This window comes from Sceloporus occidentalis, unplaced genomic scaffold, assembly GCF_023333645.1.
Source record: "Sceloporus occidentalis isolate IW3139 unplaced genomic scaffold, rSceOcc1.0.p SCAF_1, whole genome shotgun sequence".
In the NCBI taxonomy this organism is placed as follows: domain Eukaryota; kingdom Metazoa; phylum Chordata; class Lepidosauria; order Squamata; family Phrynosomatidae; genus Sceloporus; species Sceloporus occidentalis.
Window position 1 is genome coordinate 30,597,726 of NW_028316981.1, and position 25,318 is coordinate 30,623,043.

At 39.0% G+C, this 25,318-nt stretch overlaps 1 protein-coding gene across 21 annotated transcripts in view; it reads right to left on the bottom strand.

Moving 5' to 3' along the window:
- Positions 1 to 25,318, bottom strand: part of CADPS (calcium dependent secretion activator) — a 452,259-nt gene that overhangs the window by 234,922 nt on the left and 192,019 nt on the right. For all 21 annotated transcript variants that reach the window (XM_089518937.1, XM_089518931.1, XM_089518899.1 and 18 more), the window contains exon 6: positions 21,022 to 21,143. In XM_089518937.1, coding sequence (XP_089375063.1) covers positions 21,022 to 21,143 — 122 coding nt within the window. The remainder of the gene's footprint in view (positions 1 to 21,021; positions 21,144 to 25,318) is intronic.

Here is a 25,318-nt window from a genome sequence, read left to right on the forward strand (position 1 = left end):
TCCTATCCACATTCTTTACTGCCCAGTTTTCACAACCACACATAGAAATGGGAAATATAATGGCATGGACAATCCTAAATTTAGTATTCAATAATACATCTTTATACTTCAGGCACTTGTTTAGTTCTGTTATACTACCCTTCCACATCCTAGTCTTTTTCTGATATTTTGACTACACTCTCCATTTTGATTAGTGACTGAGCCAGAGTATAGAAAATCTTGAACAATTTCAGTGTCTTAATCATCTACTTTAAAGTTATGTACATTATCTGTGGTCATTATTTTTGGTTTTTTAATGTTCAGCTGTAAACCTGATTTTGCAGTATTTTTCTTGATTTTCAGTAACTGTTCCAAGTCTTTGCAATTTTTTGTTAGTAATATGGTGTCATCTGAAGATCTTAAGTTGCTGATGTTCCTTCCTCCAATTTTCACCTCTCCTTCCTCCAAGTCTAATCCTGCTTTACGTCCAAAACATTAGCATACAAGTTAAACAGATAGTGTGATAAAATGCAGTTTTGCTTGATCTCCTTGCCAATTGGAAACCATACAATTTTCTCTGTATCCTTTCCTGATGGCAATCAAATGTTTTGTCACACTAATTTCTATAAGAATGGCCCATAGCTTTTCATGATCTCTGCTATAATCTATAAAGCACATGCTGATATTCTTCTGAAAATTTTTGGTGTGCTCCAATATCCAATGTATGTTTCCAGTATGATCCCTGGTGTGTTTCCTTCCTGAACACAGCTTGAAAATCCAGCATTTCTTGCCTCATAAATTCTTCTAGAATTTTGAACATCAGTTTACTTGCACAGGAAATTAATGCAATGGTCCTGTGGTTACTGCAATTCCTGGTATTTCCTTTCTTGGGGACTCGAATGGATATTGAATGTTTCAAATCCGTGGGTCATTCTTTATTTTTCCATATTTGCTGAAAGGCTTTACTTAAAACTAAGTTCCTGGTGATGTATTTCTTCCAAGTGCTCTGAGTGCAGCTTCACTTCACTTTCTAAAATAGTAGATTCATATTCCAATGGTTATTACTTGAATGGATCTGTCTCCTTTCATATTTGTTATATAGTTCTTCCATCTATTGGCTTCCATTATCTTTTTATTTCTACTTGGCCATGTAACGTGTTCCCCTGCTGGTAGTAGGGCACCCCCACTCTTGGTTTAAAATTTCCTTTGATTTCTCAATCTTCTGGAAGAGGTTTCTTGTTCTTCTTTTTTGTTGTCATCTTCTATTCCTCTGCACTGATGATATAATAGTTCTCTCTGACACTGTGCACAAGTTGTCGAACAGTTGCATTCAAAGTTGTGAGTCTATTTTTGTCCTGTTTTACTTTTGCTTCTCAACTATCCTTAACTATTTGAAGAGTTTCATCTGTCATCTTTTGAGGCTTCTCCTTTGTTTTGGCTCCAGATAGTGTATTTTTGTAATCATCTCTGATAATGTCCTTGCCTTCGGTCCAGAGTTCTTTTGGCTCCTGGACAGTTAGGTTTCATAGTGCAAATCAATTTTTTTTTTTTTTACATTTTCTTTAAATTCTATGGGGATGTTCTTCAGGTTGTATTTTGCCATGATGTTTGATTTAGTGTTCTTCTTTAGCTTCACTCTCATTTGGATTCATGGTCTGTGTCACAATCTGCTTCTGCTCTTGTTTTTGTGGAGATAATGGAGCTTCTCCTACTACTTCCAATTATTCAATCTATTTGATATCTGCATTAGCCCTCATTTGATGTCCATGTATACCAGGGGTAGGCAAGCTTTTTGAGCCAGAGGCCGGGTTGCTGTCCCTCAGACAACTGGGGGGGCCGAAGCCAAAAATTAATTAATTAATTAATTAATTAAACCAGGACAAATGTAGGACAAAATTTTCAAATGGAGGACACTTTTATAAAAATGGAGGACATGCAAAAAATTTGCTGATTTTTAAAAAAATGTTAATATAAATGCATGTTTCGGAGGCTTCTATAGACAATTGCGCCCCTTGCCCGCCGCTTGCCCCCCCTTGCCCGTCTCCTCCTGATAGGCCAAAGGCCCCACGCCCTCACACGAGAGGCCAAAGGCTCCAGTGGCAATTGGTGGCAGGACCGGGCGGGGCCCAGTCCCAAGGCCTTGCTGGGCCACATCCGGCCCACGGGTCGCAGGTTGCCTACCCCTGATGTATACAGTCATCTCTTTGTTTGCTTGAAGAATGTGTTTGCAATGGATAAACTGTTTGCCGCACAAAATTCAGTCAATCACTCTCCAGATTCATTGCTTGATCCTAGGCCATATTTTCCTATAATCTTTGGTTCTGCTTTGTTTCCTAGTTTTGCCTTCCAACTCCTAAAACAAGAAGTCCTGTTTTAATGTGTGAGTAATTTCCTCCTGGACTCCAGCACAGTCTTCTGCCTCTGTAGTTGGAGTATAAACCTGAATTATTATTGTTATTTATATTATTGTTATTTATATTATTTATTTATATTACTTATTTATTTTTGTCCCAGTACAGGACCTAAGGTGACATTTGTTGGTAACTTCAACTCTCAGTTCAAGGTGACCCCTGTGGATGAGACCTCTCCAAGTTTCCCTATCTTCCACTGCTCTGCTTATGTCTTGTCAGTGGCATCATTAGGGGTGTGTGAGAGAATGCAGACTGTACTGTACAGACACACCCAGAAGAGGGGTATCGAGCGAAGCACCCCCACCTCCCTGTTCAGTGCTGTTTTACTTGTGAGTAAAGCAGAACTGGGCAGCGGGGAAGAGGGTGAGGCCCCATGGAACACCCCGAAAGCCCTGACCCCACACCAGATGACACCCCAGGCTGGGATGCCACTGGTCTTGTAGATACAGGTCTGTGACTTCTTTTGAGTCTAGCCATCCGGCACACAACATTCTAAAATCATCTCGATTAAAAAAAACCCAGTTGTATGGCTATGTGTTATATTTTCTCATTCTCAGTGACATACAGAGAAAACGTGTTAGAAATGTTTTTCCCCAGTTGATTTTCACTTTTTTAAAGCAAAAACTTCATTTGCTGAAAAACTTTTGGTTTTACAGATCATTACACAGAAAAATGTACTTCATACAAATGCACCGCTTTCAGCACACTTTGTCCATCCCTGTACTAGACAGAAGACAAGGAGGGTCTGGGAAGTATAAAAAATATCTGCAGAAAGGACCACCTTTGTCAAAGTCTTTGGGGGGAAGCAGATGGGCCAAAAGGAGAGGCCAGAGGCCACTCCAGCCCCAGTTGATCTGGGAACACAGTGACTGGATGGCTCACTCCTGAAGTGGGCCACCGCTGCAGTTCCAAGTTGGCTGCCAGCAGGAACGGCTTTTTGCTGCTTCTTTTTCTGGTGGCTTCAGGTCACCATAGCCAGTCTCAGAGTGGCTTCCAGTCACTTCAGGGGCATGCACCATATAAACGCCCCACTCGAAGCTATCTTGGAAGCTACCTTGTTTGGCCTGTCTATTTCAGGCCATTGTTAACTGAAGTATACCTGTATTCCATTCTTGGAGAAAATGTTCTAGGGCATAGTGGCAGCTAAATTTAATATTTTTCTGGATGATAGACTAGCTAGATACTTTTCAATCTGATTTTAGGAAAGGGTTATGAGAGTGAACTTACTTTCCTTGTTTCACCAGATGATTTCCATTGGCAACTGGGCAGGGAAGTATATGTATATTAGTTTTTTGTGGGTTTTTTGGGCTATGTGGCCATGTTCCAGAAAAGTTTCTTCGTGATGTTTCGCCAGCATCTGTGGCTGGCATCTTCAGAGAATGCTTTGCCTGGAAAAATTGGGTGTATATATACTGTGTCAGCCTGGGAATGCAGGAGTGATTTGCATGTGTATTGTTCTGTGTTGATGGCTGGCCTCAGGCTGGGAGGCTAATGCAGAAGAGGATTAATGTCTGCTAATTGGTGATCATTATCTGCTGGGAAAGCCCCTGACTCTGAATGGTTTCCCATTTGCATTTGCTGAGTCCTTATTTTGCTGTTCCTCAGGACTGGTAGCCAAATTTTGTTCACTTTAAAGGTTTCCTATTTCCGGTTGAAATTGTCCAGGTGTTTGTGGATTTCAATGGCTTCCCTGTGCATCCTGACACGGTAGTGGTTGTAAAACCATAGGTGGCGAAGAAGCACAACCTTCAAATGGTTTACAAACCGACGAAGAAAATCCAGCAAATGCTTCACTCAGCCAAGGACCAGAGAGACCCTCTCACAGCCGCAGGAGTTCACCGCACACAATGCAGCTGCGGACAAGTCTACATAGGGACCACCAAATGCAGTGTGCAAACAAGAATCAAGGAACACGAGAGACACTGCAGACTGGGCCAGCCAGAAAAATCAGCAGTAGCAGAACATGCCACAAACCATCCTGGGCATAAAATACTGTTTGAAAACACTGAAGTGCTGGACCATGCTAACCAGGGGCTTTCCCAGCAGATAATGATCACCAATTAGCAGACATTAATCCTCTTCTGCATTAGCCTCCCAGCCTGAGGCCAGTCATCAACACAGAACAATACACATGCAAATCACTCCTGCATTCCCAGGCTCACACAATATATATACACCCAATTTTTCCAGGCAAAGCATTCACTGAAGATGCCAGCCACAGATGCTGGCAAAACGTCAGAAACTTTTCTGGAACATGGCCACATAGCCCGAAAAACCCACCAAAAACTATGGATGTCAGCCATGAAAGCCTTCGGCTTTATATGTATATTAGTTCCATTGCACCCTCAGTAGTATTCACTACTGTTGAAAATGTTCAAGGCCAAACTCCCCAGCTGCTCTTACTTTCAAGGCTGTCTTACTGTCTATCCCACCAAAAGCTGTTGTGTACTTGATGGAAACTTAGGCTTCTTTTCTAATCTAACCCTCGTTGATTATTTTCTAACAGTGTGATAAAACCTTTTGTTTATACAGGAACTTTTCCTACTGCTTCTCTCTCTCTCTCTCTCTCTCTGATGTTTTTAATATTGATCTTTTTTATTGTTTGCTGCTTTCAGCGGTTTTAATGAAACTATGGGGATACAAATGTAAGCCATAAATAATAGTTTAGGAGCTTAGTGACAAATAACCTCAGAATATTTTTATCTAGTTTCTGGGTACACAGTGCAGGCAGAAATTTAATGATCACCAAGGAAATACTCTGTCATATAGCCCAGAGCTAGTTAAGTGTTATTGTGTTTAATATAAATAGCATGGAAGTAAATTTGTATAGGATTCCATCTTTATGGTGAACAAGCTACCTCCATGGGCTAGAATGCCAGATAAATCCCACCACTGATAGCATTTTCAGAAGACATTCTGTATAGCAACCCCCTTTAAATGGATTGTATTGATTAGGGATCTTACCTTCACAAGGAACTAGAATGCATGTGTGAAGTGTTCAGATAGACTTTAGTTATTTCTGATGGCTGCAAAACTAAGCTGTTGTAAACAATCCTGAACAGGTTTGATAACGTGATGTCAGGAGATTTGAACTTTACAACTGGAAACCATGCCCTGTGAGGAGTTAAGTATGTTTAGCTTGGGAAAGAGAAGGTTAAGAGTCACCTCTTGATAGCCATATGATAGCCATATTTAAATATTTGAAGGGATGCCATACTCTGGACAAGACAGCACTGTTAGGTTGGAATATGGAGAAATAAAATAGTTTCCAGCTGGAGGTGTCAGATGAGGGTGCATTTTATTAACCAAAATTATATTCTTAACAATGCATATGGATTAGATTCAAATGAAAAAGGAGGCAAAACTGGTTGAACAAACCACTGGAGCATTGCTTTATCAATACCATGGGCTACCCAAAAGACAGATCCAAGACTTCTAAAGCAAATGTCATGAGAAGCAAAAATGACCAAGATGAGGTTTTCATACTTTGGACACATATGAGACAAAAATATGGCTTATTGCAAAAGACAGTAATTTGGGGGAAAAATAAAGGCAGTAGGAAAGGGGAAAGACAGCATTACAAATGGATTGATTCAATAAAGGAACCTCTGGTGCTGAGTTTGCAAGACCTGAGCAGGGCTGTTATAACAGGATCACTTATTGGTCTGTCTTTAATAGGGTGACCATAGGTTGATGCTGATTTGATTTAAAAATAATAGCATAAAGAGGCAACAAAATATTATTTTAATTCGTCTTCAGTGACTGGAATCTACAGTCAATGACTGGAATCTACAGTTTCAAATTCCATTAGTGACAAAATTTTATTGATGAATTCCTTTGCTGAATTTACTGGGAGCAATTTTAGCACTACTTTCTTCATTGCATGCCTGCAACCTGAACATTTTTCTTTCAGATATGGAGATTAACTTTTATGGAACTATCTTCAGTTCACACAAATGGAAAATTTGAGATGCAAACAGTATATTCTTGAAAATGCGCAAACACCATTTTGATAGTGGAAAACTACTGGGAAGAATATTTACCCCTTCCCTTATACAGAAATAAAATATGTTTATGTTCCCCTGCATTCTGAATCCACCTCACTGTGACTGTGCATTTTTGTTCTATGTAACTTACTATTGAGCAAGGGAAATGAATTAAACTGTCTGCTTCCACATAGATTTTGCTCTCTGATCAACCTCCTTCCAGCTGCCACTAAATGTCATTTTATGACTGAGCACTGCAAGACTTAATCTTTCATGTCGGTGCCTCCAGCTGCCAGAAATACCTGGCATAAATTAACTTCATTGCTTAGTAATATTCAGAATACAAAGCTTCCTATTTTGACAGTTTTAACAGTATCCAAACTTGCCAAGTCTAAGTGACATTATACATTTATTAGCAGCAAATAAATAGTAATTTTCTAGCAATTAACATTATTTTTCAGGGAATAGGAGCATTCTGGTTTTATGTGGGTTTTTTGCTTGCATTTTAGTGTCATGGAGCTTATTTTCTACTTTGAATGTAATGATCTTTTTTCCCTTTTGTATCCACTGTCTTCCTTTCCTAAGATCCATTTTCACTGAACGAAATGAAAGCAAGGATTGTGGAATAGACTTAATGTAAGAGAGGTGTAAGAAGTGCTAAGGGGTGGGGGAACTAATCTACAACCTTGAATTGTGCATTTTGTCAGCATCTGCTTTATACAACACCTATCTCTGCTTACTATTAAAAGCCTCTTATTTGCTGAAGCATTCCCAGACCATATGTTACTAACAAATGTTACGAACCAAATGCAAACATTAATTTCCATTAGGTTTTCTTTATGAGAAGAGCATTAGTCACAAAGGGAATAAGCCAAATGAGAGTAAACACACAAGCAAACCTTTGACAACAATGTGGTGCTTATAAATTCATACTTAATGAAACTGAGAAATATTCACTTCATTACTGTAATGACAATTTAGCAATGGGATTTAGGGCAAGCTGGATTTTAGGATGATGTCACTAGTTGCCATAGTGATGTTCAGCATAAGGACATAATTTAGGCCAGTGAAATATTATTTGCAGTCATGCTAAGCACACAGCTTCCATGTGAAAGGTTTTTTTTTTGTTAGCAGTAATAAAAGTTAGCTTCAAACAATAATTGCATAGCAAATTACTTCCACACATAAAGTTCTTGGTTTGCTTTTTTTAAAGGCAAAATTATCCATAGATAAATGACAACTGAATTTATTTCAATTTCCTTTTTGCTAAACAATTGAACTGCTCTTTATTCATAATTTTCTATAAAGAACTGCACAGAATAATTGTAAAAAGCTTTTCCAAGTATCATCTAATCTGTGAATCAGAGGCAGAGAGGCGTGAGACAGAAGAGAAGGGAGGAAGGGCAACAAGTGTGATGTTTGACTCTTGGTGACCCTCTTGGTGACCCTGTGGATGAGACATCTCCAATACCGCCTGTCATCCACTGATCTGCTTAGTTCCTATATGTTCATACCTGTGAGCTCCTTAATATCATCTAGCATGTGGTCTTCCTCTCTTTTTACTTCCTTCCACCTTTCCTAGCATTATTGTCTTTTCCAAGGTGCTGTGCCTTCTCATGTGGCCAAAGTAAAACAGTCTCAGTTTGACTATCTTGGCTTCTAGGGAGATTTCAGGCTTGATTGTTTCTAGGACTCATTTGTTTGTATTTTTACCTGTCCATAGCACTTTCCTCCAGCACCTAATCTCAAATGAACTGATTTTCTTCTTAACCACTTTCTTAATTGTCCATCTCTTACATCCATACATGGTAATAGGGAATACAATGGATTGTGCGATTCTAACTTTTGTGCTTAGATGTATACCTTTGTTGTTTAGTTCTTTAGAAAGTGTCCATACTAGTAGTTGTCCCCCATTCCTAGAAGATTTTCAGATGGGGGGACAAAGGAGGGACCGCTCCCATCCTGTTCCCGTCCTTATTTCACGATCAAGCAAAAGAGTATCACAAATGCCGCGCTTACCTGGTCATTATCTCGTCAATGAACTGGAATTGACACATCGGCGCGTTACAGACCGCCCCTTTGGGGCGGCCTGTAGGCTCGCCTTTCCCTGGTGTATCGGGGCCTCAGCTGCCAGACCGGGAGCCTCCGAGGCCCCGATCCGCCGCTTTCCAGGATGCGGGGAAGCAGCAAAAGGCCGCTTCCCTGCAGCCTGGAAAGGGGTGTCCTTGGGGCTTCAAGCCCCAAGGACACCCCACGGTGGCAGGGAGGAGGAGAAAGGGGCCGCTTGGCCCCTTTCTCCCTTGCGTTGCTGGGCGCAGCCGTGTGAAGGCTGTGCCCAGCGACGCAAAGCAGTGACATAAACCAGGAAGGAGCTCAGAAACAGAGCTCCTTCCTGCTCTGCGCAAAGGGCACATTAAGCGCCCTGGCGCGGAGCGACGACGTCACGTCCGCGCCGCCCCGTATAGAGGCAGCGCAGTCGTGACGTCGTCATGGTGGCCCCCATGTGGAAGGGGAGCCGCCATTTTGTACGGACTCAGTCCGTACTAGGGTTAGGGGCGTCCGGAAGTGACGCCCCTTTTTAACCCTAGTACGGACTGAGTCCGTACTAAAAGGCCCGTCTGTAACGAGCCATCATTTTTCAATAACAGAAACTTGCTTATGATGGGATAAGTGCGACATCATATGATAATCTTCACATGATAAGGATGTCCTTTCCCCTGTGTCATCCCCCCCCCCCTAGTCTTCTAACTTCTTAACTGCTCTCCCCGTTTGATCAATGTTTGATTCAAGGTCCAATAACTCTTTTACTATTTTGAATTACTCATTGTCTAGGTTGAATTTGTGTCGATCCTTCATGATCATTATTTTTGTTTTATGTTCAGCAGTCCACCTACCTTTACACATTCTTCCTTGATCTTCCTTAATAGAAGTTCGTGCTGTTTTCTGGCAGTAGTATGGTGCCACCTGCATATTTTAGGCTCCAACCTCACTGCAGAAATAATCCAGTATGACATCAATTTAACTGCCACGGTTCAATGCTATGGAATTCTGGGAAGTGGAGCTCTGGTGCCACAACAAACTACACTTCCTTATAAATAGCATGGACCCATGGCAGCTACAGTGGTGTCAAACTGGATTAGTTTTGCCGTGTGGATGCAGGCTTAGATTGTTGATATTCCTTCCTCCTATTTTCATTTCTCCTCCTTCTTTGTCCAAGCTTGCTCTTCATATAATATTTTCTCCACATAAGTTGAACAGATAAGGTGAAAGTATGCAGCCTTGCCTGACCCACTTGCCAACTGGGACCCGTGATGCTTCTCCATATTCTGTTCTGACAGTAGCCTCTTGATGTACATCCCCATGAAAACAATGTCATATCCAATTTCAGCAGAGTGGGTTTAGACAAGTACATTATAGCATAATGCATATGTGAATAATTTTCTGTCTGAGTTTTTGATATTTAGTTTTAAAAAGGTATCTTTATAAGTCCCTGTAATAGATTTTCTTTTTGCTTTTCAAGGAGCATGGATACACATTTGCATTGGAAAAAGGAGGGCATAATGTCCTTTACAGATGATTAGTATTAAATTGTGCATGAGATCAGGGCAGAATTCCTAAATACACGAATATAGGAGTGTTTTATTTAGGATAAAAGAAAGCTTATAATTGTTGAGTTTTGTCGGTAACTTGATCCTTGCCTATCCAGGGGTTGCATACTTTTTCTGAATTCTGGCCCTGGAAATGCAGCCTGCTAGCTTTCAAAATTTACCCACCCTAGTGTAAATCCAAACATAGCTTTATACTAGGTATCTACAGGACAAAATTTGGAAAGTTATATATGTTACATCACTTATAGTGTCTATCTTTCTTTCTGTTTGTTTTTTGCATGGAAAAGGCCTGCTGGGGACAGGATAGGGAGGGGAAATGACATCCTCCTCCCCCCCCCAGCTCCATCTACATTGATATTTTTGAAGCAGCAGGTGGCAACTTTTGAAAGTATCCATACTAGCAGATGCAAGCATAGAACTTGTGTCTAGCTGCCTTTATGCTACCTGTGCACATGCATGTGTTTAAATCTGCTGACTCCTACCAGGATTTTTTTTAAAAACTGCTTTAATGTTGCAATTTTATCTGCTGTTTTTAGCCTCATATTGTTTTATTTTGTCTTATTATTCTTTTATATGCTAAGCCTCTCTGGAGATATTAATGCTGAAAGGTAGAACATAAACAAAATAAATAAAACATAGGAATGAATCTTGATGGGACTTACACTCTGCTAAAACAAAGGACAAGCACAGTAAGCACTCTCTGACTGCTGAACTCAGAACAGAGCGAGCTAGGATTTTTGTCAGCGATATAATTTGTGTGATTTGAATGTAACAGAAAGCCAAAGCTTAGGACATTGTTTTCGAAGAGTTCTTCATTCCTATTGCCTGTAATTTTTTTAAACATAACACATTAGTATTATCCATTGTGGATTACTTGCAAATTCCTAATACACTATTTTTTAATTAAAAGCAAAGTGAAAATTTAAAAGCAGATTGAAATGCTCAAAAATCTCTCCAAAAGAACCCCAGTAACATTTTGGGAGGTAATGAGCGAACCTTATTTATTTCTCTTCCACACACATACAAACATAAACACAGAAAATTTCTTATCAGTTACCATATATGAAAGAATAATATTGTTGCCCTAGTTCTCCCCAAAGTGTGGGAAGCCATGTTGTTACATACTACTACTTTTTTTGAAAGCCTAAATTCAATCAATGTGTTCCATTCTTTCTTAAAATGGTCCAATTATTACATGCTACTTCTAAGCTCTTCAGTAAACTATGTAAAGTACATTCTGCTAAAACAAAGGATAAGTACTTTATCTTTTTTCTCTCTCTGGCTGTTGCAATATGGGCAAGGGTTGGCTTCGGTAAACTTAGAATATAGTCATACCTTATTATTTCATCTCCAGATTGGGTATAACAATGGAAACAGAGTTCTAAACAGGAGATTTTCTGAGTCTTACTCAGAGATACTATAGCTGAACCTGGGACCTTTTCTAATCTTAGAAAAAATATTTCCTACTGGCCATGTGGGCTGGGGATATTTGGAGTTGTGCTGTCCCCCCCACAAACTTTTCCAACCTTTAAGCTTTTTGTTTAAAAATGTATGCTGTACTACTGAGGTATGGCACTAACTGTGCAGCATGTTTGTCTTTGTTCCAACACATCTGACATCCAACATCTGACTTATAATATGGAGTATAACAGGATGGTGAACAATCCTGGCTTTTAAGGTTGACAACATGGAGAAAAAGGAATACAGACACCTCTCCTTTGTTGGATATCGTTTTAAAAAAACACAACATACCTTATATATAAAAGTTAAGTAGCAACTGGTGGTATCCCTGTCAGTGGGGCTTTAAGTCCATTCTGGGCTTTAGTCTGGAACCCTATCCAAAAATAGGTTCAGCACTGTGAACAGCTCCTTTTGTTTAAAAAAATGAGTAAATTCATTGTTGGACTGCCATAGAAACCAACATTGTTGCAGCCTCTGGAAGTCACTTGTGCAACAGATATCCAAGCTTCTGGAATGTGGATCCTGCCTCCATCCACTATACCCCTGTGCTTTCTTCACACTGGAGAAAAGATTGCAAGAGGATGATTCTCTTCCAAAGCCTGCCAAAGTGGGGATGGCACAACTAATGTCAGTGGCATAAACATTCACAGCATGCATTATGTGCCACAACATATTGACAGAATCATACAGCTGACAGAGATCACAAGGGCCATCTAACCCAACCCCCCACTTTGCAGGTATACGCAACTAAAGCACTCCTGAAAGAGGGGCACTCAACCCCTGTCTAAAGACCTTCAAGGATGGAGAGTGTATAACCCTCTGAGACAATCTATTCCATTGTGGAACAGCTTTTACAGTGAAAAAAAATGAGAGGGTTATTCCTCATATTTAGGTGGATTCTCTAAAAAATACACAAACTTCCAAAGAGAGTTCAGCCACAATTTCCCCAGTAAATAATTTGTGTGAAAGTAATTTTATATAACCAGATTCCAAACAGAATTGTGATGCAGAAATGTTGTAAAGGGATTTAATAAGAAAGAGAGACATAGGGAGAAGTGGTGGTGGTGGTGGTGGTGACACCACCAAACTTGAATGGCCTTTCTGGAGCGTATGATAAAAACTTTAAAAATAATTATTCTCACATCACAGGTATATCCAACAGAGAAGGATGGGAGTGAACCTAATGCATGACATGATTTGGACTCAATGCCTCCTTTAAGCCTGTTCTGTGCTTTACTGTGTTAACTTTATCTCTTGTCTGCTTCCTTGCTCCCATAGCTATTAGTTGCATGCCTTATCTTGAAGGAATGTCTAGAGCAGTTAAAAGAACAGTGACCTTTGAAGTGAAGAAATGGAACTGTCATGGTATATAACTCATTTCCAGTGTTACTGTTCATTGAACGGTTAGTGCACACAAAAGCCACACGCAACAGGAAGACTGTGCTTTGACTGGAATCCCCATTGAAGAAGGTCATGCTGTTTTTCAACCGCTAGAGGACACTAGTGGGCTTTAGATGGTTTATCACCCACCACCAGCTACAGCTATCACCCTCCTAAACTAACGGTAGTCTCTTGTGAATATCTTGATGATCGGCTTTTGCTGCAGGAATGTTTCATACAGGCTATTACAGCAACACTGATAATTTAAAATTTACTAGATGTTCCAAAAAATAAATAAAATACATGTGATTTAGCATTGTGTTCTTGCTTCTCTACAATTCAGAATTCAGACTTAACTCCTTTACTATGACTGGAGGGGACAGAGGAACAAGAACAGAATGCTAATGATGATTTGATTTAAATAGCAGTTAGAATTTACTTGTGCAATTCTTCTTCTTCATCCCCTGAAAGTAACTCTTTTTAGATACACAAAGTAAAGAAACCTGCCTTAATCTGATTACTTTATGAGTGCATGAGTTCTAGCATTATATCAAAGGCTGGAGACGTGATTTCTTTGGACTGAATTTCTCAGTGGCCTTGTCAGCTTTTGGATTCTGGAAGGTGCCGTACAAAAACCCAGAAAACCTCTCAGAAATATGCAGCCTCCTCACCTCCACTTCCCCCATAAGGCCTTGTTTCCACTTAAAATAAAAGGGGGAAATATAAGGTTTTTCCTTTACATACAGTAGATGAGTAAAATGTTTAAGACAAGGTATTTGCATATTTACTCCATCAAACTTATTTCTAAAAACTATGTAATAGGAAGCAAAGGGATCTTTTAACACCTTTGAGACAAACAGAAAGAGAGAGGTTGGTAGCATAATTTTCCTAGACTTGAGCCTACTTCCTCAGATGCATGGGGTAGAGTGGACAGTCCAGGGACAGACCTATATAGCAGTATGGATGTGACAATGTTCATAAGAATGCAAAACTTTGTGGATATGAAGATGAGATGACAAGTTTGGTTTCAACAATGTACACTGGGGACAAGGGAGGAGAAAGGTGTTGCCTAAAGTCAAGGTTAGCAGATAACCATATGAATGAGTATTGGGATGTGGTGTGGGAACTAAAAAGAAGATGTGATGAATTGGTCAAGAGAGTCTCCATGAGTCTGGATGGGTGGGTTAGCCAGAATGTGTGTAGTGTGCCAGGAAATCATTTTCTTTCTTCAACCCACTGTTGATGGATTGCAGTTTGTGCATATATTCCAATTATGCTGCTTCTCTTTCCAATCTTCATTTGTAGATCATCTGTTCTGTGATCCAAAATGGAAGGCCCAGGAAGATTGAAGTGTTCTGCAACCAGCTGCAGTATAGTCCCATTCCTAATATCTGATTCATGTCCATTTATCCTCTGGCACAGGGACCAGCTTGTTTGCCCAAAGTACTGCTGAAGGGCATTGCTTCATAAACCACATTGGAGGATGCGCAAGTGATTTTGTGAAGTACACTATGTGATGTACACTACTTGCAGAAAATACAATCCACCCATGACCTCCCAGGGAACACCACCTTAGCCACATAGCTCAAGTCTACAAAAGGTCATGCTAACAACTGTTTGCTTTCAGTTAGTTTCAAAGGTGCTACAAGATCCCTTTGCATATTGATTTTTCAGACTCACACAGCTATGTCTTTAATATGTAACAGAAAGAATTTTATTTAAGGCTATGTATGGTATCAAATTATTGTAATTCCTGGTCTTGTGTTCCTTCCTCAGTTCTTTTTATGAGAATAAGTATTTTATGTCTATGGAGAACTACTTTTGTTTTATTGCTAAGAAAAAATTAAAAAAGTGAATTACCATATATACCCAACTATAAGTTCACCTCATGTATAAGTCGAGGGAAAGTTTTGGGGGGCAAAATTATGGATTTTCATATGACTCATGGATAAGTCAAAGATAAAACTTAGGGGCATGTAGCAAACAACATAAAGGACAAAGTTTACTGTCTTCATACAGAAATGTCTTATTCAGATCCTTCTCAGCCCGATTCCTCTTAGCACCCCTTGAGGGAAAATACAAAAGAGGTGCCACTGCCATTTTTCTGCCCAAGCATTCAAAAAGGCCAGAAGTGGCATCATGGCAGAAAGAGCAGAAGGGGCTTGTGCTTCTTTTGGGTGCTTCCAGGATGGAGTAAGTTCTTACCTTTTGCCATTCTACTTAGAGAAGAGGAAGAATTAAAACACAATATTTACATTGACCTGTGGATAAGTCGACCCAGCTTTTTGGAGTTAATTTTTTTACTAAAATGTCTAGACTTATACATGAGTATATACAGTACATATTGTAATTATTGTCTCAATAAACTGTTAATAAACCAAACATGATAATTTTATGATAAATAAAGTGGTCTCTGGAAGTGACATACAGTACACTACATTAAGAAAACTTTCAGCCTACATTAAATTGACCATAAAGGATCAGTGGATAAAATAACCAGCTAGTATTGGGGAAAGTTTCAAACTAATTTCAAGCTGTCAATGGTTTTTCTGTAGGAAGAATCCCTGAATTACAGTTTGTCCATATCTGCAATCAGTTGTTCTGCAGCATATTAAATAGAGTTTTTCCTGCATATAAATGATTATTGTGTTCTATGAGGATGTGTAACTTGGTAAAACAATGGCACAAGTAAATGGTATATGGCAAGTGAACAGTTAGTATGCTGAAGCTATTAGTGGTTTATATAGGCTTTCTTAAAGAAGTTCCTTAGATTCTATATTTGGTCACTTCTGATGATGAAGGAGTCTCTTTAAGTATTTGAAGAGATGTCACATTGAGGATAGAACAAGCTTGTTTTTTGCTGCTCCAGAGACTAGGTCCTGGAGCATTGGATGCAAGTTACAGGAAAAGAGATTCAACCTCAACATTAGGAGGAACTTCCTGACAGTAAGGGCTGTTCACAGTGGAACACACTCCCTCAGAATGTAGTGGAGTTTCCTTCCTTGGAGGTCTTTAAGCAGAGGCTGGATGGCCATCTGTTGGGTATGTTTTGATTGTGATTTCCTGCATAGCAGGGGGTTGGACTGGATGGCCCCTGTGGTATCTTCAGAATCTACAATTCTATGATGCTATGATTTAAAACAATGGATATAATTATCTAGTCCCCCCCCCCTTTTTTTTTTTTTTGGCATGACTGTAAGATAATAAGTAGCTTCTGAATATTTGGAGAAGGGCTTGCTGACTCATCCTCCCCAGAAATCTTAGGCGAAACATCTGGAGCAGAACAACTGAATACAAAACTGCTTCTCAAGGGTATTCACTGTCCTGTCTAAATTCAAATATTGTGAGAATCATTACAGAATTTATGGTGCAATCATGCACATGTAAAGTGAAAAATATGTCTCACTGAATTCAATGAGATTTACTTCTAAATAAGTTTGTTTGCAGCCTTAAATATATGTGGAAAATGAGGGAATCAGATACCAGGAGTAAACCTGACATGCCAATGTTTTTCCCTTCTGAGATTTCTTGAATAAAGACTATTTTTTCCTTGTTTCCTTTCAGAAACAGAGAAAGTTAGTAATTAGATGCTTATGCAGTTATGCAGTGGTAGAACCCATTTCATTTCATTTTACTGTATATATGGAGCTATTCAGCAGCTTTTCAAATCACATAAGACACAAAGCTGAAATCCAAAATATGATCAGTAGTCCCAATCAAAGGGTATGTGAGCAGCTTGCTGATAGATGTTTCACAAGAACTGATGCTCTGATCAGACATGGGGGAAAGTATTTTTTTTCCTGGAAAGCTGCTGAATGATGTGCTAGTAAATTGGAAACAAACATCAGATTTTTTAAAAAAAAACTTAATTAAACAGGCCATTAAAGCAAACAGAGTGCTTATCTGATGAATAAACTGAAACAGGAGTCAAAAGAGTTGTAATCTGGATGACATATGCAACACATGAAGCGAAAGAATGCTGATGCTGCTGAATTCTGGCCCTTGAATTGTTATTACAATTCTAGTACTATCTACCAATGAAGCAGTACATTAAGAGCTTAGGATCAACCCTGAATCCAGGCTTCAAAACATACACCGCTGGAGAGCAAGCCTTATTGATGGCGGTAGAACTTCCATCTGAGTAAATACTAATAGGTAGGTTGTATGTCGTCTACAGAACAATGATGACTGGAAAGTGTTTTTTGGACAACAGCTCCCAGCAACAACCAGCCAGTATAGCCATGTGGGAGTTATAGTCCCCGCCCCCCCCCCCCCAAAAAAAAAAAAAGAAAGAAAAAGAAAGAATGGCAACATCAATATTATTTACAGATGGGAGAAATTAAAATTTAAAATAATGCACCCTCTCCCCTCCATGATTTTATCTACATAGGTGCAGAGCAGTCCAGAATATTTTGTCCCCAGAGTTACCTTGACCCTCTCTGTTGCAAAGGCACTCCATTACAATGCTCGGGCACCTGATCTTATATGTGTCCTGTTGAACTGCATGGCATGTCCACTGCCGTTATGGGTCACTTTGCTCTGAAGTCAGAATGAGGCACTCAGCCTTGAACACATGGCTGGGCACCTTGTTCTGACCTCAGAGCAAGCCACTGTCAGTAGCAGCAGATGTGCCACATGGCAGAGCAGGACATATTTCAAACATCTTCCTTTTTTTTCTTTTTTCTTTATAATTTTATTGGTAGAATGAAATTAATAAATGTTATTATAATAAATTGATAAAACAAAATATTGATTAAATTCACCTTACAATAATATATAAAAAAACTTTTACATTAAATTCCCCATACATATAATATATACCTTTATATTTCAAACATCTTCCTAGTGTCAGACAAAGGGCTCCAGATCCAAAACTGGAGTCTTTTTAAAATCTTTGGAAAAAGAGGTATATCTCAGTTCTGGTGCTGAATGGGCTGGCCATCGGCCAGTCTGTTTGCACCAGAATCATGGTTTTGTCCCTGCATTGTCCAGTCTCCATGCACAAGCACAAGGAAGGGCCATTTTATTTGGCCTATACAGACAAGGCCCATGTAGGAAAAAACCCATCAAGGAATGGACCAGGCTTCAGTCTTCCCAACTTTATTGATACTTTTACACTTATAAAGATTTGTTCTAACCTAAAGAAATACTTTAATACAGGGGTAGGCAATCTTTTTGAGCCAGGGGCCGGGTTGCTGTCCCTCAGACAACTGGGGAGCCAAAGCCAAAAAATAAATAATTAAATAATTTTTAAAAACATTAAATATATAAATAAACCAGGACAAATGTAGGACAAAATTTTCAAATGGAAGACACTTTTTTTAAAAAAATGGAGGACACACGAAAAAATTTGCTGATTTTTTAAAAAAATGTTAATATAAATACATGTTTCTGAGGCTTCAATAGACAATTGCCCCCCAAAGGCCCCGGTGGCAATCGGCGGCAGGACCGGGCTGGGGCCAGTCCCAAGGCCTCGCCGGGCCGCATCCGGCCCACGGGCCGCAGGTTGCCTACCCCTGCTTTAATAGATCAGCATTCCCAATTATCTGCCTTATTTTAAAAGTATCATATAATATTGATATGGATTAAATATAAGAAAGAAAATTACAACACCTTTTACATTTTAAAGTTAATGAAAGACCACCCTAAGAACAGCCAGCACAAAGTACAACTCAGTCTCAGCCATTTCCAGAGCACTGGAAAGTCATTTTAAACTACAATGTACAGAATCCCCTGGAAGCATAACAAGCATTTTGGGGGTTGTAATCCAAAATCTAATTTTTGCAAGATTTGGTAATCTCACTGAGAGATGAAGTGATGTAGGTAACCATTAATTTCTTGTATATTTGCTGCAGGGAAAGGTGTCTGACAAACTATAACAAATGGAGTGCAACATGCCAGATCTTCCTGCTAGTTGGAATGCTCCTTTTTTAGCCAAAAAGTACAAAACAGCCAACTGATCCAAAGGATCAGATTTCTCTTGGGTTTCAGTATCTGCATCCAAATCTGGAAGCCCTGTATTTGATATGACAAAAGCAATTTGTATAATTAACTCTGCCCCTCTATCTCCTGCTCCACTTGTTCACAGAACACCAAAATCCCTAATCTCTGTAGTATAAGCACATATGTCTTTCAAGGTTTTCTAGGTATCATCAGGAATTGGTGCAAAATAGTTAAATCTGCAAGAAGGCAGATTGTTTGACGTCAAATGCTTAAAACAGAATGAGGATGCAGGTATCACAAGAATGCATAATGCTACTTGAAAGAACTGAAAAATTCAGCATGAAAGCACTGGAAATTTCCTGGTGCAAGATGAATAATTGTTGAAATATGCCACATTTAAAAAAACATTTTGGATTATTGGAAGCATAATACTGAACACACATTTCACATGTTTGCAGATTTTGGTGTGGCAGCACTATAAATCAAGATGCATTAGGAACAGCACTGCTTAGTCAAATGTGCTATTGATTGACACCCTAAATGACAATTAGGATTTAGTGAAGGACTCCAAGATTGTTCCTTAAAATATCTTTCCTGCACCAAGTGTATCAGGGAAGAAGGAAAAATGATTACAAAATCTGGTGCTGAAAGAGAAAGATTAGATTAAAAACAATCCGTTTTATTTTTTGTGATATACGTGAGCAGATTTGTAGATTTAGACAAAATCAGAACAGCTGCTAGGAATCTAATTTTTATGGCACAAACAATGGTGAAGGCTGAACATTCCTGGAAAATGAAAACATGGAGGATTGTCAATTATGCATTAAGTAGCAGGGGCATATAGAATGCTTATACCTATAGTGTGAAAAGGAAAAACAAACTGAAAGAACAAACTAGAAGAGTACCTATCTCACCACTAATCTTTTTCAATTTTATTTTCAAATACATTTCCAAATGTGGGTATCTATATTTAGATGAATTATTTCCAAAAGAAATCATGTCAACATGGTGAGTTTCCATACAGTTGTCACTAGGTTAAGCTTCTGAAGAAAACTGAAAGTGATGAAATGTAAATCTGACCAAACTGAAGACTGTCACAAAAAGGTTCAACAATTAACTTGTTGATTTTTAAAAGATTGCATTATGTTTGTAACTCCTAGAGTGATACTTAGGGAAGGGGAAAGAAGAGGATCAAAGGGGCCATTGCCATTTACTTTTAACTGTTCTCTTCTGGGTGGATGGGACAAGATTCCCCGTGTTTCAGGTTTTCAACCTTTTGACAGATATGCACAAACCCATATAACAAAATATAACATGATTTCTTGAACCATGACTCTTGACCACATGACTGAGAAATTATGTTGTTTCCAGATGCCATGTGATAAAAGGAAGCTTTATCCAAGATAGCTTTCAGTTCTAACAGTTTACTTATCTGTAAACTGGTGATGAAGTCAACAGTAATTTGACTCTGATCCTTAGGACTCCTAGCTGGCCTAAATATCATGAAGGCACCAGATCTTGTCTGATCTTGGAAGCTAATCAGGTTCTGGTTAGTACTTTGATGGGAGACTGCCAATAAATACCAGGTGCTGTAGGCTATATTTCAGAGGAAAGAACTGGAAAAACAACCTCTGAGCATTCTTAGCCTAAGAAAACTTTATGAAATTCATGGGGTTCCCATGTTGACAGGTGACTTGAAGGCACATACATACATACATACATACACAACTTAGGACTGCTGATTCAGCCCTGCAGTGCCTGACATAATGAGATAGATTCTTTATTAATTCCTTCATGACATTTGGAAGTTTGTGGGAAAAGAAGAGGTTCTCATATCTTTAAAATGTGACCTGGGGCAAGTGAAATGTTCTTGGAAGAAGGTGAAAGAAAGAGCCACGTGTTACCATAATTAGGAGGTTTTCAGTCAGTCCACAAAATAATTTCTTCCATACAACAGAATACAGAATCAGCAGGAATCTGTGCTTCTTTCAAGCCCACTGTTTTTCACTTCTGCACAGCAAATCAGTATATGCTTAATTTTAAGTACTATGATATGTCTCACTAACTTCAGCAAAACTAAAGAATGTGCTATAAGCCTTGGCTTAGGAGTCATTAATTTTAGGCCAAGTAATTGTCTCCTATGGGGAGCTATTTCTTGCATTTAAGGCAGAAGGATTAACTATTTTCTTCCTGCTTGTGACAAGGCTGGAGGAGAGTTAAAAAAAAATCTGATGCAAGTGAAGAAAAACTTACGTTGGTTTTGATGCTTCAGCTTGATCTGTCTGTAGTTTTTCTCCTCCTTCGACTTCCATAGTGCAATATACAATGCGATTTGGTGCTAAAGATTTGAGACCCTGAACTTCCATGATGACAACCTATTAAATAAGGGGAAAAAACAGCACTGGAGAAAATTCTGCATTCAGGATACAGCTCTAGTAACAAACACAATCTACCTATTGCTTCTGAGAGTGCAGTGAGCATATGAGAATTTACTGTGCTATGAGCAGAGAATCTAAAAGACTCTATTTTGATGCTGTTTGATACAACTGGGAGACAGAAATCTTTGCCAAATTATAGCAAGCTATTTAAACCAGGTTCTGACATGTTTGCTTGGTTGGCAGAATTTTTCATGTCAGTGGAATCCCACCTACTCTTCTATGTGCCCCAAACCTGCTCAGGGGAACTTGGAAAGCCTCCAAAGCAAATTTCAGGCAGAACAGAGGAGCAAGGTAGATAAGGAGAAAACTGCATAATGCTAGTGAACATCAACTAGTGCAAAATTGGATTTAAGTCTGGATAATATACCAGAAAATCCATGGGAAACCTGAGTGGACAGCTTGGAATCCATTCACATAAGAACTGCTAGTTAAAACTCCTTTTCAAGTTTGCTGTTTTCAATCAAGTCTAGCAAAATACTGCTGGAAAACGCACATGACTGGCACATGGTAGAGCATGCAGAAATTTCAAGCAACTGTCACAAGCTTCATGAATCATGCAAATGGTTAAAAATGTAGGTTTTAAGATTGTCATTCCTTTGTATCACATCTTTCTGTTCATCCTTATCTGGGCACTCCTAGCTTATTAGTGGGAAGATCACCTTTGCTCCTGAAGTATCTTTAATGGGATCAGGCTGCAGAGTACATGCTCTAGCATAACTCAAGTGACTCTGTTCCCTTCTGCTTTGGACCATTAGGGTACTATATGTGTTGCACACTAGAATGCACAGCATCAAGAAGCAAGTGCATGTATGTGTATGTGATTGAGTCTGCACCTATGTGGAGAATTTATATTGGCTAAATAAAGGATGTCTCCATGTATTAATGCTTATTTAACCTTTGTTCTTGAACAGGAATAGGGCCATATTTAAAAAAGAGCCTGGGCAAGGGAATGGCTTAAATTCCATCTTCCTATCTAACCCAGCCATATTTTTGTAGTGTGGGCATAGCTCAGGAACTCCTGGTAATAACTAGGTAATGGTAGCTAGTGACTTCCATCTTAGTGGGATAGGTAATCTGGATTTTAGTCGGAATATTAATGAAGTTATTCAATATACTGAACCTATTCTGGGATATAGCTGTCACTGTTTTAAGGTGATCTGTAGATGATTGGTAAAGACTGTTTAACAATGGTGGCAACAAAATCATTCTCTCCATTCATTTGTAAACCATTCTACTGAAATAAGGAAACCAGTAGAATCAGAAGTAGATATCTGTTCAGAGGGACTGTGAGTTTGGTTCTAGTACTCAAAAGAAATGCCAGGGTTTAGCATTATTTAATTCAAAATGCATGTTTTGTGTCCCAGGCTTTCCCTAGTGGGTACTGGTTTTCTAGTAAACAATCCAACAGCCAAGCCTGCAAGCCTAAAGTTTGCTCACTTCTGTTGTACAACAAAGAATGCGCATTATTATTAAAGAAAAATGTACATTGAGAAATACTTTTAAAATTACATGTGGGAATATAAATTGCAAATATAAATTGTATGTTTACAAAAACTTGTGTTCCCTGTAATTTTCTTTGTTTTTTTTTTCTTACAAATCAAGGCTTCCTGCAAAACACAGGTGGCAACTCTAATCAGCAATATGCAAAATCATTTCACACAAGGAAGGATGACTACATAAGTCAAGAGAGTAGAATAATAAAAAGAGGCCCTGTGAAACAACAGCAGTGCATGTGATATTACCATTTCCCAAAGATTTATTTTTAATCCAATCAACACTTTTCTCCAATAATGAAAATAAACAGAGACAAAGAGAAAGAAAACAAAGAAGGTTGAAGGATTATGTCTCCTTATACATGAGTTTTAAGATCTTTGTGGGAGGTCTTTTTCTTGGTTCCACCACCTTCACAGGAATGTCCAGGGAGGACTTGAGATAGAGCAGTCTCAGGCTGCATCCACATTGCAGAAATAATCCAGTTTGACACCACTTTAACTGCCATGGTACAGTGCTATAGAATTCTGGGAACTGTAGTTATGTGAGACATTTAACCTTCTCTATCAGAGAGCTCTTCTGTCAAAAACAAACTACAGTTCCCAGTATTCCATAGCATTGACCCATGGCCATTAAACTGGTGTCAAAGTGGATTATTTCTTTAGTGTAAGTGCAGCCTCAGTGGTTACTCCCTATGGAATTCTCTTCTAAAGCTGCATCCACACTAGAGAAATAATCCTGGCTGACATAGCTTTAACTGCCATAGCTCCACACTGTGGAATTCCGGGAACTGTAGTTTGGGAGGCATTGAGCTTTCTCTGTCAGACAGCTCTTGTACCTCACCATACAATTCCCAGAATTCCATAGCATGGAGCCATGGCAGTTAAAGCAGTGTCAAACTGGATTATTTGTGGGCATGTCCATCATATAAGGTGGTAAGATCCCCAATTTACCACATTGTCATTAACAACACCCATCTGAGGTTTAAAAATACTTTCAAAAATACTTTCATTTAGGTTAAATGCCACCAATTAATTAATTTTATACAGTGGTCTTTGAAATTTGAGGACAAAAGTTTCACTGACCCCCTTTAACCAGATTTTTCCCCAGTTGGAATCAGGAATGGTTATACCCAGTTCCTAGTATCAGATTAATTTTGTTCTTAGATTATTAGAACAAGTAACTGAGATTAAAAATGTATATAGCCTAGAGGTCATGTCTAACTTTAGTTTGACTTAGTAGTATGACCTATTCAAATTGCAACAATTACTTTGTTGCCTGTGTTTGTATTAGAGACAGAGAGGTAAAATGGGTTACTGTAGAGTTTGGAACCAAGAGGGAGTGTGTTTCCCTAACTGTTTTCTCAACCAACTACCAGTTTGGGAAAGAGACATCAGAAATAGACCTTCAAGTCTTTATAAACTTGCCTGTGCAAACCCACTGGGTGACCTTGGGCAAATCACACTCTCTCAGCTTCAGAGGATGGCAATGGCAAAACTACTCTGAATAAAATTGTCAAGGAAACCCTATGATATGTTCACTTAGGGTCTCCATGAGTCAGAAATGACTTGAAGGTACACAGTAACAACAACAACTGTTTCCAAAACGTAAATTCTTTCCATATCTACATGTTAACAAATAAAGGACGAAATGGAAACAGCATTAAAGGTTACCAAGCAGGAAATAATTTTCTCTGCCAGGTTCGCCATATCATAACAAGATTTTTAAAGAAAAGGTTGGGAACGTTTTCTATTAGCTTCTTGGAAATCTGGGAGAAGAGGGAAAAAAACCTACAGCTATGAGCAATATTTGTATGGATAGGAATCACAGTACTTGGCTATGATAACTAGTTGTCCCCCTTTGGGTGTTATCAAGATAGCATGGAAAGCTGCCACTCCTTCAACACTCCTGTGGTATTCAGACATTATTTGAACTGGACCTATATTGCATTAAGATTACTTATAATTTAACAAGGAATGTGTGTGTGTGTTCCTTCAAGTCATTTCTGTCTTATGGCAACTCTAAGGCAAACCCATCATGGAGTTTTCTTAGCAAGATTTGTTCAGAGGAGGTTTGCCATTGCCTTCACCTGAGGCTGAGAGCATGTGACTTGCTGAAGATCATTCAGTGGTTTTCATGGCTGAGCAGGAATTGTAGTCCAACGCTCAAACTTCTGTGGCAAAGATTCAAATATCAACAAAATGTTGACATGATAAACAATAAAAGGACAGCCACCAAGAAACACCCCTCCTACCCTTTATAATGTTTGTTATAACAAGCCCCACTGCCTGGCACTGTTAGAATATGCCTTTATCAATCCTGTGTGACCTCAAAGAATAAAGGATGACTCAACTCAACTCAGAGTGACCTCTTTGGGTGGCTGCTCTGGCTGATTTGCAACATTCATTTGATCTAAACAAAGACATCTTTCATTGTAAAGATTCATGTGGGTTTCTATACAAGCAGTGATTAAAGCAGGAGAAAACATATTTACTTCAGGATAATAGATTTGATTACAAGATGAAGCTGCTGAGACAACTGAATGAACACTGAAGGAAGGAAAATAATTAGGGGCCTTTGCTTCCCGTCCACTTCATTTTGTGTTGTATTTTTGATGACTG